Below are 15,736 nucleotides of genomic sequence, written 5' to 3'. Positions count from 1 at the left end.
TGGTATCAATGAGTGCAAACCAAAGGGAAAAAATATTCTAAATGCTGAGGTGAGATATAACTATAAGTAAAACACTAAACTGCAATTAAAGAAATAATTTTTTGCTACCAACTTATCATCTCCATTGGTTTTACCTGACTCTAATTTAATATATTTACAGACTAATGCCATTTAAAATATTTTGTCTAAAACAAGGTAAATGCACATGTGCACATACAGTGGCTAATTTGACAGCTATGATTGAGATGAGTGGTTCACCTACATCAAGTACAGAGACAACAGAGACATGCAGTCTTCATTCAATACCTTTAATAAGTACAAACACCACCAAGTACTTGAGTAGTTGGGTGTTCATTTGTAATCAAAGTCATAAAATATATATATGTGTGTGTGTATATATATATATATATACATATATATATATGTTTATCAAGGACTAGATTGGACAACAGAGGAAAAACTATCAGATCTACAAGCAGTATCAGGATCATGACCACAGGCTCACTGATTCTCTTCTGGGGCATCCAGGATCACCAAGAGTGACTCCCCTCTTTGCTCTGTTCATACTGTCAGAGATACCATGTCATTCTGGATGGCTGCTGGTTCTACCACAATTCCTAAAGGGATTGTTGAGATCACAACTAGCAAAGTCCATTTTAAGTAGAAGGTCAACAGCCAGAACTTGGAGCAAAGATACGCGTTTGAATGGCCCTGGTCAAGCAGCCACGAAGGAATATTTTACTTCAGCTCTTGTTCTGCAAAAGACCACTCTTCCACAACCTCTAAACTATCTTCTGCTACAGCTTGGCAAAGAGGAGGCAGTGGACAAATGTAAAGCAGCCAACAAGGATACAAAACAAAGGTTTACATATCCATTTGCCTATCTCAGTCACAACAATACTTTCTCAACTGAATTTCTGAGATCAGTAAAGGAGCATCTGATGGGACATCGTGCTTCCCCGTTCATCCCTTAGCTAAATCAGGATCTCAGGACCAGCAAGTAAAATTCATGCATATGTGTGAGTTATAGAAATCATAAGTAAACAATCAAAATGAAAAAAATAAAAGTGTTAACCTATTTACACAACAGAAGCATTGTATAGCAATTGTCTCAAAAACTGACAAGTACAAAATCACATCCTGATATTATATCCTGCAAGACTTTACCACACAATTAAAAACTTAATACAACAAGGAAGCAGGCCAAAACTGCTTCTAACAAATCCATATCAGGAGGTACTTGAAAAGTTGTTACTGAAAATGTAAACATTGAATGATATTTTATAATAAAACTAGCCAATAAATTATTTTTACATTGTCTAACTTATTTTGTATTGATCTTAAAGTGCTTTGGGAATACTCTGATCTGATTATCCAGTGGACTTCCCAAAGACTAAGAAAAGCTTCCATACAGTGCATAAATACAACTACTTCTATGTGGGTCAACATAAACTCTATCAAGAGTAGGGAAAAGTTTCCAAACATACAAAAATCTCCACAGCACCTAAAATACCAGTTATCCTGCTCAAACATACAGCAAAGTGAAAATAACCAAGGCAGATGGCTCACAAAAGTTCAAGGAGTACAATAAGAATGAAACATTAATTTTGTTTCCTGATCAGACAATGTGCTCATTTTCTGTTCAGTCTATTAATTACTAATCAGTTATACTGACTCTTTTAAACAATCACCAGAGCATGACTTGGGCAGAGGGATGCACACACAGGCAGAATCACATTTTACAGCATTCATTAAGTGACCTGAAATTGAAGCCTTTTTGCAATATTATCTGTAGCAAATGTGAATAAATTCATATTTGTAGCTAGACTATTTACAGAAAATTTTACATGACAGATAATGAGACAGATCACAGAGCAAATTTTAAGTGTCTAGCAAAAGAAGAACAAATTTCCACTAGTGAAGAGGTAGGACAATTAAAAAAGATACATGACAAAAAGGCAGTTAGATAATATGGCTTCCAAAGACATTTTTGTTACAATTTACATATTGTGCATTTCACTTACAAAACAGAACCTCAAGCTTAAACTCTCCAAGCATATGAGTATGTATTATATCCCTGCATCAGTTATGAGAACTTGGACATTCTATTTCTATATTATATTAAGGCTGAAATGGAGTTTCTGTCCTCTGTTAGTCTTGAGTATTTTCAACAGCAAAACACTGCCACCTTTTGGCTTGATACATAGACCTCCCAATTTTAAATGTAGAATTCTATATTTTGCTCCATTTGTCCTTTAGGGAGGTGGTTGAATCCTTGAGATCATATCTAAAATTTTATTCAGTAGACATACTTCATGAGGAAGAAAAACATACAGTACTAGTCGATAAGGAAAATTTTTCTCATAAGTACATAGCCCAACAACTCAAAACTATACTCCTTTAGGCCACATAATGTTGTAGCTATTTTCTATCTCACAACTCTTTGTTCTTGGCAGTTTTGGTACACACACACACTGTATCACATGATACCTTGCACTGCACTCCTTTTAAGTAAAGACTTGGTAATGCGCTCTTTGAACATCTGAGTTTTGAAAACAGATGATAGAAAAAACAATAATGCATTATTTAAAATGTAAGTTCCTTGCTCATGTATAAACCTACATTATAGTAGATGAAACACCAATAGTTCAACATCTACATAAACACATATTGAAATATATGCAAAATTACTTACACCAGCGACACTATGTCCCCACGTTGTACATCATAATTTCTAATGCTCCAGTGGTTCAAGAGTACTACATCAGATGCTTGTCTTCCCCCAGGATTCAAAGATGGCTGAGAGAAGGGGAGAGAAATAGACCTACATTTAGATCTACATTTCTTTATCAATTTCCCACCTAATTATCTTTCCATCAACAAGTGAAACCCATTAAAATTGGTAAAAAACATGCCCACTTATTGTAAGAGGCCAAGAATCTGTTTTATTACAAGAAATACATTTGAAATACACTTCTTTATTAAATGACATGTTAAATATCATTATTTTATGACAAACTCTAGTTCACATCTTTTAATGCACTACTGCATACAAATCAGATTACATAGCATACATACTTAGGGCAAACCTGATGAAAAGAAGGGATTGCTGTTACTCCTTATCTTTTCATTTTAAAATCAAAGGAGAACCAAGTACACTTATTCCCAGAGGAAAAGAAAAAAAATACAAACAAGCTTTTTGCAGGCATCTTACTATTTATAAAAGTATAATGCACTAAAACTGAATTATGTACTCATAGCAATATTAATCTCAGCATCTTTTGCAAAGAGGAAAAACAAGCCCTATACCTACTGCACACACTGGCACTGGCAATAAACGTGGGCCTTCCACAACAGGACACAAAAGGGCACATGTTGTCATCCCATTGCAAAAGCGCCATACCTTCTTGGCGATTTCTCACGGGCAGCTCCTGGCAGTACTGACTCTTTCTTCCTCACCGCACAGCCAACAGACTCTAACTAACTTCTCAACCAGCCAACCTACTCTTACAATACACATCCTAACTGGATCTAGCTGTGGCCTATTAAGGGCAGGACTGTTCCTAACTCTTGATGATTAATGCAGCTGTAACTCCTTAGGGGTGAAATTACCTTCATCACTATCTCTATTCTCCTACATTCCATCCATCCACAGGCATGACTCAAAATAACCAAGTAATTAATACTTAATTAGGAGGTACGTAAAATCCCCCAAAATTATTTTGTGTGATATGATACAAAACCAGCATACCTGATTAATGCTACCTCTGACTTAACTCTTGGGAAAGGGCAGAGGAAGAAGCCCATCACAATACTGTCTTTATTTATTTTTGCAAGGCTTACTTTAAAACAGAGACTCCTTTTACTAGGAAGAAAATATTTAAGAGTATTCCAGACTGAAGTTTTCTAATAGTTTATTTCTCAAAAAGGTTTTTCAGGGTCTTCAAATAAAATTACAGTATCTCCCAAGTTGGCCAAGAGATAATCACTAATGTATATTCTAGAGTTAGGTGATATATGCAATAAAGCACACAGCGTTGAAACTAAGCTACCCCTCCTTCATATGGTAACTACAATATTAGCTAAAAATTTTGCTGTTGCTGTTATAGAAAAGGCACTTACACTATAACTTGAACTAGCACATAAACCACTGGACTTTCACCGCTGATATTCCTCTCTTCAAACTTTGAGTAAACCAACAGAGGGACTGAAATTAACTCTTCTCAACCCTAGTAATTACACAGTGTCAAATGTCATTCTATTATTATTCAGTAAACTGCTCTCAAATAAAATTGTTTTCTAGTATTTATTTTTAAAGAAGTGCCGATTTCTCTTTATTACAGTTTCTTCATTCATCATTGCTAAACAGATTGGTTGACAAAGTCATACTTCTAGTGGGATTTGCAAAAAATTTGTTTTTCAAGGTGCAAGAGGAAGTCATGTGGTAGGGCCATCAGTAGGTGTAATTCACATGAACAGTAAGCAATATGCTAGGTCAAAAGAATAAACATGGTAGGGAGAGGGGGAGGGATATGACATCATATGTTTAGTTAAAGAGCAAATGAAGCTAGTCACATTTTGGGATACAGGAAAATTTCCAGTAAGGTAAGTCAGGGGATCAAAGTAGATCACTTTAATATCCATAGAGATATGGCCAGTGTCTAAGCTATAAATAAATTAATGCTCATTGCTGTTTTATTTACTAGACTCAATGCACTGCAAGAACCACATAAATGAAAACCAGGACCTAATTAGCAGGTTTTTTATTAGTAGTTTTTAATCAAGATTTCCAGAATTATTTATCACCTTTACAGCATTTTTCACCAAAGGATCAAATATTTACATACAAGTGATTTACATACAAACTCAAACAAATCAGTCATACTCACTTTGCCAAATGCAGGTACATAGGGGCCAGAAGCCTTCAACACTACTAAGTATAAGGCAAAGACCAATCTTACAAAGCAGGAATCATACATATGACATTCCCACACATATGACATCATACACATTCCCACAAAGTAAGCTACTTACTACTCAAAGGTATCTGCCTTCTATTCAAAAGAGGAGGAAGAAACCTTAAATAGAAACCTTAAAACCATTGTTCTAAAAGATAATGTATCTCACAGCTGATACTTAGAATATATCTAAATAAGTGTTCACACACTTCTTGTATCACATAAACTTACATCAACTACATCTTAGAGATACATCAGGTAGTTACAGAATTGTCCTAGTTGCACTATCCCAGTTGACTCCTATTTGTTTCTGCATTTTAAAAAAAGAAAATAGCTTAGAATTTAAATACATTTAGATTTTGCATAAGCTTTTTTAACTTAAAGCACTCTATATGTGTTTTTAACAATGCCTGACCTCATTTTGACATACAGAGTGGATATTCAACTCATTATACATTAGAATGGTGTTTGAGAAAAATACGATGGTGTAGGCTTTTTTCTTCTCTCTCAAAAAAAAAAACCACAACAAACTGACAAACATGCAGACAACAATACTATTTTGTTAGAAGAAATTGAAGGAAAACTATAAAACAACTATTCATTTACATCATCACTATTGTCTATTAAAAAACTAAAAGGCTAAATCCTTCAGCAAGCCTTTCTCTATTGTAAATAACACTGAGATTCCACAACAAACAAGTATAGAAACAATACAACTTATTCCTCATGATATTTTAACTACTGGTAAGGTTTCAGGTCTAGCAAAATCAAAATACACCTTCTGCAAAAGGAGTCAACAAATAGGGTCACAAGGGCTTTTCATAAGAAACAAAAAATGACAGTTTTCTTCCTTCTAGTCTGAACCATTGTAACTTCTTTGCTCAAGTTTTTGGCATAAAAGCCTGCTACAAATAAAGCACACAGGTCTTAATCTAAACTGTGGTGCAGAAGCCACAAAACATTACTCTTTCCAATTGCTAACTAATCCAATGCTAAAAGCATGCAAATTGAGATCCCCAGCCATATGATGAAGCCTCATAGGACATGAGGTTCCATAAGCAGGAGGGTAAAAACATGCCCTTTTGCTATAAATAATGATTAACTTGATAGTTGTTATGCTGCTAGTGAAGGTCACAACTTATTTGCTTGTAGCTTGGGGAACACAAAGAATATTCACATGAGCTTACAGGCTTAGGTACAGTAATCCTAATAATAAAGTTAGGAGGAACTGCCACAGAATAATTACAACTGCTATTATGCATAATGGAATAGAACATTCAATAATGTTTGCTGCAGAAACATGAATGCTTCATCAGAGATCGCTGCTCAGGCCACTTCCTGTAATCCTTGGTATTGAACTGTTTGTAACAGATTTGTAACAGACCTTGCATATAAAGCTGCACATATGCTGTCATTTTCTACCCCACTTGAAAACAGTCCATTTGATTTAATGAATTTACAAATTTATATATCCATGAGGGGTTCCTTTTCCACATCTTTATGTATGAAGAGTCTGTAATATCAGACAAGTAATGAAACTAAAAAAAAATTACATAAATGCATATCAAGATGTCCATATTACAACAAACATTTTAAAGTATATAGCACACACTACAAGAAATCACACAAAAAAATCTGCAACAATCAATTACGAAATCTTAGGTTCTTTTTTTACTTACATGTAATGTTGTAAAGAGATTACAACTCACTAGAAACACACTATTAGTAAAATGCTAGATGAGCACATCAATCTAAAATCCTAAGCAACAAAACTACCTTATGTGATAATTAAAAAACCCAGTAAATTTGGAAATAAAAGAGAAGGTAATGAAACTATTAAAACTGTTAAAATTATAAACTGCAATAGGTCACTATAAGTTAGAGTTAACACACATATATACTGAAGTCAGCACAAGTGAAATTACAACAGGGGGCTGAAAGCACTGAAAAATACAAAATCAGCTAGAGATAATAGAATGCATGAAGTCTGTCTTAATTGGTTGAGTCAGAAAATTTTTATTTTCATTAGAAGCTTTATTCATATACTTGCCAGGGTGTCAAAAAGTGTTCCTATAATCAGTAAATACGAAGCAGCAGTAAGGCTGGTCCAGAACAAATGGAGAAAGTGCAGGGGGAGAGAAAGCACATAGCAGAGAACAAGAGTAGGAGGACAAGCATGACACAGAGAAATTTATTTCTTGCTTCTTGTCAAAAATTTTAAATTCAGGCTCAACAGAAGCCAGAGTTATGAGTACACAAAGCCAGCTAGACATTTTAGAGGTCTATTGCAAACAGATTCTTGGGAATCTTACCATGATATCAAATCGAGACAATAAGGTATGACTGGAAGCATGTGATTGAAGGATACAATCTGACTTCAAACTGACTGACTGAATCTCAGTCTTCCTCATACCTATGGCTTTCAGATATATTTGCGATAGATCACTCTCCAAAGAACACAGTTACCAGGCAGAATTGCAACATGACCAGTACTCCCTCAAGCTACTCTTAAAAAGAGAGATATATTCCTTATAATTGTGTCCCTGTCAGACTTGCTTAGATGTCTAATAAATCTTGGCAAGGAAATTAGTATCTTATTAAAAGCACTAGGACTTTTTTTCAACCTGAAAAATGGCCATATGCATAAAAGTTTAAAACAAACCTCTATTTCAGTTTTGTTTCAGAATAAAACCAGAGAGTTTTACAGACACTGAGGTGTCAGTAAAATTATAAATGTCAGCTTTCAAGCTATCCATTTGTCAATCAACAGAGGGAATGTTTAGTTAAGAGATACAGCAAGGGAAAAGCTTCAAATTTAATAATCCAGTGAATATATATTTCTTTCCCTTTGTCAGGTTAAATAAATCTAAGCAAATGCCTGTAGTGTTTTTCAAATCTTCCATGAATAAACTACAGTCAACTATGTGCTCTACAAGTGAGTAGCAAAGCAACACTCCAAAACAATACCAGAGCACTCTCAAACACTTGGGACTGACTTAAAAGAAAACATAAAACTGAGGTACTAACCATAGGGACACAATAGATTTGTGTAGAGGGAAATCTAAGACATTTCTTTCCAGCTACTGAAGCAAAACTATTGAGAAATAATGGACATTAAAGAGAACACTACATCAGAGGCAGAAAAAGATCAAACAATAAATGGCAACGTGGTATGCTAAAAAAATCAACACTCCAAAATTTAAATGCTCAGGTGATACCCACTAGTAGCAAAAAAACCCCACCCAAAAAACAGAAACGAACAAAAGAAGAAAGCCAAAACCAGAAAATCTAACATGAATCTGAAGCTTAAAAGATTCCATGTGGCTCTAGACCTGCAATAGAGGCAAAAATTGGGAAGATGAAAAACAGATGAGTTGTACTCATCTGGATAATTTTTTGCTACTCTAGATGTTGTGCTATATATTTGAAGTCCTCCTGCCTGAAGATAGTAAAAATGGTTTTTTTCAGTTTTCCCTTCTTCTCCTTTCTAGTGCAAATTTCTGGCTCTGCAACGGTAAGCCCTGAGATTGTCCTCTCTTTCACTGGTCACACCAATGGTATTCAGAAAAACATCTGTAAAAAGGGCAATAATAACTTACGTTACACCCAGCTTGTGGCCTTGGATTGTAGAATTACTGGAGTAACAAGATTTTATTTTTATCCCTGTTCTTGATGTGAGAGCTGCCTGCTGAGGTTTCTTGACAGAGTTTAAACATCAGATTACAGACTACCACAAAAGCTACAATGCCACCTAGCCATTCCCTCCTCCCCACCACATGCTTTTTAGAACATTCAACATAAATCAGCCAAGTGCAGGATCAAGCCTAAGTTCTCTAGCCCATATGTAAATTCTGCATAATTCAAACTCCAACAGCTGGTCTTGATTGCTGTGAAACCTCTCTTCAAGGTTCTGAGTTTATATCAGAAAAGAGAGCTTGGCACCCAAGAATCAAATCCTTACTCTCTGCTAATTTGAATGTTGCGACATTGGAACAAAATACATCATAGTTATCAGTGCTGATGCATACCAATGTGCACTGCATATGATTTAAATGCTAGGTAACAACATGGAAATTTTCTGTCTACATTAAAATATAGCTTTTTCAAGGCCAAATAAATGGTGAAAAAAAATAGTGTTCACAAATATTTGTCATCTAAATGTTACACATTCTATTTATATTTACTTGTTTATGCTGTATAAGCACTCAATATAACCAACGTAAAAACAGTGAACTGATACCTATTTCGTGATAAACATGAGCAATGATAGTAGGTTCATGCCACTTTCAGTATTCTTCCCTGCAATTGCGCCATATGTGTTCAAAAGTAAGAACAAGTATAGCAAGAAACAGTTTTACCATACAGTTACTATAATGTAGCTACTAAAAATTAAAGCCTCTTTGTGAGTCATCAATTCAATCCCAAGCGACAAAATATATGGCTCCAAATATTTCTAAATGTCTAGGAAGATATCAAAACAATCTATCTTTATCACTATTTCTCCATATATTTTCTTTTTACTGACACAGAATTTTGGGAAGTTTTGTTCTCAAAATCTTTCCTTTCACATCATAAAATATTTAACAAAGTAGAAATTAAAGTATTCCATACTAGAATGTCATTTAATAACAATTGAGAAAAAGATTTTTTTCACCTTGCTATTATCAATGGAGAGCCACCTTTTAATTTCCTGACAAACAAAAGATATTTCCAGCAATACCTGCATTGATGCTCCTTCCACCCTCGCGACACAGGCAACTCTATCCAGAAAAGTCACAGTTACAGGAACGGCAACAAAGAAACCTTTAAAAAAGGCTTTAATGTATCTCCTCCCCAAACCCTGAGCCTGTGCCATAGTCTGAAAAACATGAAGGAAAGAAAAAAGTAGTTATAGAAAACATTTGAACTAACATCAACACAGAGCAATTCAACACAGAATAATTAAGAATAAATTTATTATCTTTTAGAGGTTCACAATATTCAGAGTGGAAAACAAAAGAATGTGCACACGAGAATGGAAAAATCCCAAACCAACAAATCAGAAATCTTCATCAGATTTTAAATGTTTATTCTAAAGAACAGAGCTTGATACCTCACATTTACCCTTTAGCTAATTTGAACGTTTCTTGTGATCCTGTGCTAGCAGATGTACTCAATAAAAATGATTCAATGTGGCAGGTAAACAAAAAGCAAAGTGATGCAACCAGACAAAATTTAATAATGCATTTTGGAAAACAAAAGCATTACAAATAATTTCTCTGCATAAACTGGTATTTATTCATTTTTCACCCCCAAAAATGGATTGTGTTAAGCAAAGGAAAGCTATTTGCAACACATCACCTTTTCTTTATTAAATATTTTCACAAATGAAAATGCACAAATGCATCATTTCCACACTGGTGGTAACTGCAAACATAAAATCAATTCAACTTGTCACATATATCATAGGGACACACCATAACACAATGACTCCCTGTTCACCACTCCATCACAAAGTTAAAAGCATGTTGCCAGACTAGGCAGCTACATAATGACACATGGGATGATTCTACTCCAACTTCATGTATTATACTACCTCTTATCTCTTTTATTTAGCCCTGAACCATTGACCATGCTTGGAAAATGCCTACAAAGTGCACTGAAACACCAGCTGTTTGTTTGTAGAGTCATACCTCTGAAAAGCAAGTTGAATAATCCAGGTACTGCTGCATAGACCCCAGCCTAATTCACATAACTGCAGTTTGTCTTCCACCTATTGGCAACTCCCTTTTAAACTGCTTCCACCTAATGAATCCCTAGTAGATCAGCTTGTGTTTATATCCAAGAATCATTTTTCAATTAAAATAAGGAAAAGTGTAAATATATGCAGTTTCATTCAATCCTATTACAAAGTACTTAAAATTTCACAATATAATCCTTTTTTCTTTCTTGCATTTTCAGAAACATGGAAGTGATTAATTGTTTGTATGCAGAATATAAACTGATATCACTCTGACGAAATAGTACTGAAAGTAGTATTTCTGTCACAGATAGAGCTTCTTAATTCCAAAAAACCAAAAAACTTAGAAGAGAAAATCCGGTTCTACAAAGTAAGTCATCTGCATATTCGTCACTAGAATTCTTTATAGATATTAACAGCTTTGCAATGACAAGATCTATCTTCTGAGACTATTACTTCTGACATTCACCTTCAAAAGGTTTTAATTATTTTTTAAGTGGAAATATTTCATCATGTGTAACTTGCTCACAAGTTTAAATTTTTATAATGCTTACAATTCAGTCATTTTCTTTCTGAACATTTCATGAAAACATTTTCAATTTGCATCAACCACTTTTACAAATAATTTGAAATAGGTTGTGAAACAGAAAAAGCCCTCTCTATTTTGAGACAAAAGCTAAAAGGATTTACTCTCAGCTTATAATTTAAGAAATGGTTATTAGACTCAATCCACCAAAAAAGACTATTACCTCAATCAGCAAAGCTTTACCATTGGAAAATATGCCACCTAAGAATAAAATCTCTAAAAATGAGGGCTTTGTCCACCTTCTGACTATATTATTGCCTACACCTTAATACCCTTCTCTCAACCTATTTACTTTGAACTTTGCATCCTGAGTTTTGTGGCTGGAACTCTACTTCTCTGCTTTGAGGTCTGGCATCTCAGACCTCCTCCGCTCTAATAGCAATGTCAGCCACAAAACACCACTTCGAGACCTTACACACAAATATATTCACCATGTTCTCTAGAGTAACTTGGGAAGGAAAACTGTCTGACACATGCATCACAATATGGCTGATTTAACAATAGTTTTTAAAAATTCAGAAATCAAACAACTTTACCTCTCTTAAAATTCCTCAAACATCTTTTTCATTAATAATGAAACATGAATATTCATCCCATCCTGTCTACTGAATCCATAGACAGATATTGTTATAAACTTCTTGCAGAAGCCCCATGCTAGTATCTACAGAGAAATCCAGAATCAGAAGTAATTGGTCAGACAATCCACAAGAGACCAACCATATGCTTCCTAGAACTACAAGCTAATTAATAGTGATGAAGAATCTAGCAGTCAGGTTAAAACTGATAAGACAAAGTGCTTCATTCTCAGTGCACCACTTGCACAAGGCAACACCAGCAGTATTAAGCAGTTGTGGACAGCACTGGGAATTAAATTCTTACTTTTGCGAATTCAAACACATGTAGCATTACATGGCACAATATAAAAAAACATAAGGGGAATAGCACCAGCAGCACCCCTACAAGCAATCAATTTGCAAAGCCACCAAAACCAACAGCTTATGTACTGAAGGACTTCTCTACTTGTCCTGAATTTTCTCCTCTCCTCCCCTGTCCTCTTGGTAACAGATCAAACTACCGGTTTCATTTTCCCTGTACACCAATATGATGAATCCTTCATTTATAATGATGAGCTACATTCTGAACTTTTCCTGGTTCCCCACCTCCCACAGCAAAGGACACCTTTTTCCCATAACACAAGCTGAGCCGGTCAGCAGAAGCCTTTCTTCCCAAAACACAGCAAACATTCTCACACACATTTTAAACACTTTGAGAAGAACTATTTAAAAACAGTCCATCTACAACCTTAAGTCCTTTCATATAGCAAAAGGTTTTCAACACACAGGTAAGTTACTACATCTCACTATCTGACTTAACAGTGCACACATTTTTGCCTGGTCTGTTTCATAAACTTTCCCCTCTAAAAAGCACAGACAAGTAAATGGACATGCAGAATTCCCGTGCAACTGTTGACATAGTTCACCACCCAACTGCCAGTAAATGGGAAGTTTCCCCTCACTCTTTTAAGTTGTCCTGCACTGCCACAGGGGAAGGGCTGGAACATAGGCAGCAAAAAAGGCAGTTTGCAGCATTACCTTCTACCAGTAACTGGACATGTGAATGGATAATCCTCAACTGATACATACCGCTGGATTAAAATGTTCAGTGTTATCTTTTCTTAAACTTTGATGGTCGTAGGAGAAAAGAAGGGGGAAAAGTAATGATAAGCATTTACTGCAGTCACAAGAGAGAATTTAGAGTGGTAAAGGGAGACACAAAAACGATCCTGAAAAGAAAAAATTCTGGTTGGAGTTTTTTTTATAAAGAAAACATAAGATAGCCATCACTCCTAAAGATAACATTCTGCTCTTAGAGATTTCTAAAACATCTGTAGATTTTAAAAGCATCATATTTCTGGAGTGAAATTTTGAAATACAGTGCAGTGGCTGGTTTATGATGACAGGTTGAAATGCATGTCAGTGAGGCAAGCCAAGTATTGTTTGCTGAAAAAAATAATTTCCCTAACACATACTTCTGGATCTCTAACCAATCTGACACCTTGAATAAGATCAACAAATCACAACACTTAAAAGATGTGGTGAAAAAAAAGAAGAAAAAAAACCAAATACAAAAAAAAAAGACCCCAGAATAAAATACTTTAGAAAAGCATATGCTTTTCAGCACCTGTAAGTTACACTTGGTTTAGGGAAAAAAACCCCACAGAATAATTTAGTACAACTGACAAACTTCAAACAAACAACCTTGAAAACTTGTTTGAAACAGAAACACGGACAAGTAAAATCCAAGATCAAAAATGCTAGCATATAGCAGGTCAAAGCATTAAAAATTTCACATTGTGCAGCTCAGAGATTAAGGCAGATGGAGCACAGCATTATCCGGACTGAAGTATTTGGTGCACAAAAGGTCCGGGGATTATAATGAGCCTCTCGTGGGTACTACAACATATGGAGCAGAGATGCTATTTAGATAGCTCTCTATGTATAAAATGTTTATTTTTTCTTACACTTGCCTGCACATTAGAAGACACTGTTTATCTCATAGCCTGCAGAAAATCATCAAGTAATTCAGAAAGCCCCAGGTTACAATATATTTGCAAACCTAGGTACTTAAAAATTACCCACAGAAGTATGATAGGAAAAATAGCTGTAAAAACAAGGCATTAGCAGTCATCCGCAAAGGAAATAGAATGGCCCCTGATGTGTTCTGCAGGAAGACATGAGGGAACAGGAAGGAGGGAATTACAACCTATATGCAAGACAACTACCCCACCAAGACTGCTACATTAATGTGAAATTACCTATTTGATCTTGTTCAGGAATTAGTAACTATATGATATATAGTTCAAGAATCCATTGAAACAACCAACTTCTCTGTCAATCAAAATATGCATTTTTCTATAAATCAATGGCACCATACTAGAATTCAGGATATATGGTTTGAAAACAAAGAAGACTTTCATAACAAAAAACTCCACAACACATGAATAAGCCAAATTTTATTGTGTCCTATAAAACATAAAACTGAGGACAAAAGCTTTTGTTTTAAGACTGGTCTAACTTGAAGATGAGGTTATACCTGGCTTAACAACCATGATTAACAGGATACTGCTCAGTATAAGAATTTGTGTGATCTTTTTAACACACTCTTTTTCTACAATCTTCCATAGTACAAGGCCATGCAGCCTGAGCCTAATTTCCCATTTTAGTTTTACATTTTCATAGCTTTTATATTACAGTGATTACTGTAAGGATACAAGTATGCAGAGTTCTTAGTAGGCTGATTTAACTCACATATATTTATCCAAGTACAGGCTTGGACATGATGATGATGAATGCCACAGAAGAATCAAAATAGACTAGCCCATACATTTTCTGTTAAAATAATCGATATAGATCAGTGCATTTAAGTTTTCATTTTAAAATCCTACCTCGTTCCAGAAGAAGCTCTCATTTATCCTTCAATAAAGCCAACTCTATCCTGGTATTATTCCACTATAGTAGTAACATGTCTATTCAATTCATGTATTTATACTCTGCACAGGTTTTACTCATCCTATTCCTCCATCATATTACCCTCTCTCTATCCCCTAGCACACAGACATGGAAGAAGACCCCTCTATTTTGAGTTTGGAAATATCTCAGGTCATGGAAACAATGTGTTGTGTTGCTGAAGAAGAAAATCATAACCTAATCTGCAGTTTCAGCAACTGCACATGTATGCTCTGCTGTTCTTTTTTCTTTTCTCTAAATTAATCTTTTTGTTCTGACACCCAGATGTTTTGCTTCTTCCAAATAAAAAGCAGTCGATTTTGTTAGCTTCAACTCCATTTTGTACCACTTTCTTAAGCCTTTGCTTGAATTCAAGCAATTACAATTTACATGTAATAGCTCCCAGCCCTATGAAATATGTAGCATTTTTTCCAGTATACCACAGTAAAGAAAAACAATAGTAAAAATCCATTTTTCTAATCTTCTCAGTGCTGTAACACACAGAGAGGTTCCCAGAAGCAGACAAAACCAGATCAACCATAATGAGCTTTCAGCCCACCAAACAAATAGAAAAGCTTAAACCACAACAATCATCAACATAATCAGTCACAGAACTATTGCTGGGGGAAAAAAATTAGTTTAATGTGGAACTGATTCTTCTTTTAATATAATATTACTATATCCCATCACTGGGATCTATGTCACGTACAAAGGCTTAGTTGATGCATTGGCTGTAACAGGAAAGAAATTCATATTGCTTATTCTTAGAAATTAATTTTGTACTTCAAGTACACAAATTTTACCCTAATGGACAATCTTGTATTTCCAAATAAAACATTTCACTCTTCAGATATAAGCAAAACTAGAAGAAAACACAGCTGTAGACCAAAGCTACCCTCAGCAATCAAATTAATCACTAGTTTAGGATGGCAAGTAATCAGCCATTCCTCAGCTCTGACAAGTTATT

The 15,736-nt window shown here is 35.0% G+C and overlaps 1 protein-coding gene across 2 annotated transcripts in view; it reads right to left on the bottom strand.

Moving 5' to 3' along the window:
• The window catches only part of IMMP2L (inner mitochondrial membrane peptidase subunit 2), a 397,695-nt gene that overhangs the window by 375,782 nt on the left and 6,177 nt on the right, over window positions 1-15,736 (bottom strand). For both annotated transcript variants that reach the window (XM_039726940.1, XM_039726941.1), the window contains exons 2-3: window positions 9,679-9,816; window positions 2,696-2,799 (exon numbers count right to left, since the gene is read on the bottom strand). In XM_039726940.1, coding sequence (XP_039582874.1) covers window positions 2,696-2,799; window positions 9,679-9,813 — 239 coding nt within the window. In that variant the 5' untranslated portion in view covers window positions 9,814-9,816. The remainder of the gene's footprint in view (window positions 1-2,695; window positions 2,800-9,678; window positions 9,817-15,736) is intronic.

Source organism: Passer montanus, unplaced genomic scaffold (genome assembly GCF_014805655.1).
Source record: "Passer montanus isolate IOZ18808 unplaced genomic scaffold, ASM1480565v1 scaffold6, whole genome shotgun sequence".
NCBI classification, from domain to species: domain Eukaryota; kingdom Metazoa; phylum Chordata; class Aves; order Passeriformes; family Passeridae; genus Passer; species Passer montanus.
This window is presented reverse-complemented; position numbering and strand designations above follow the sequence as displayed.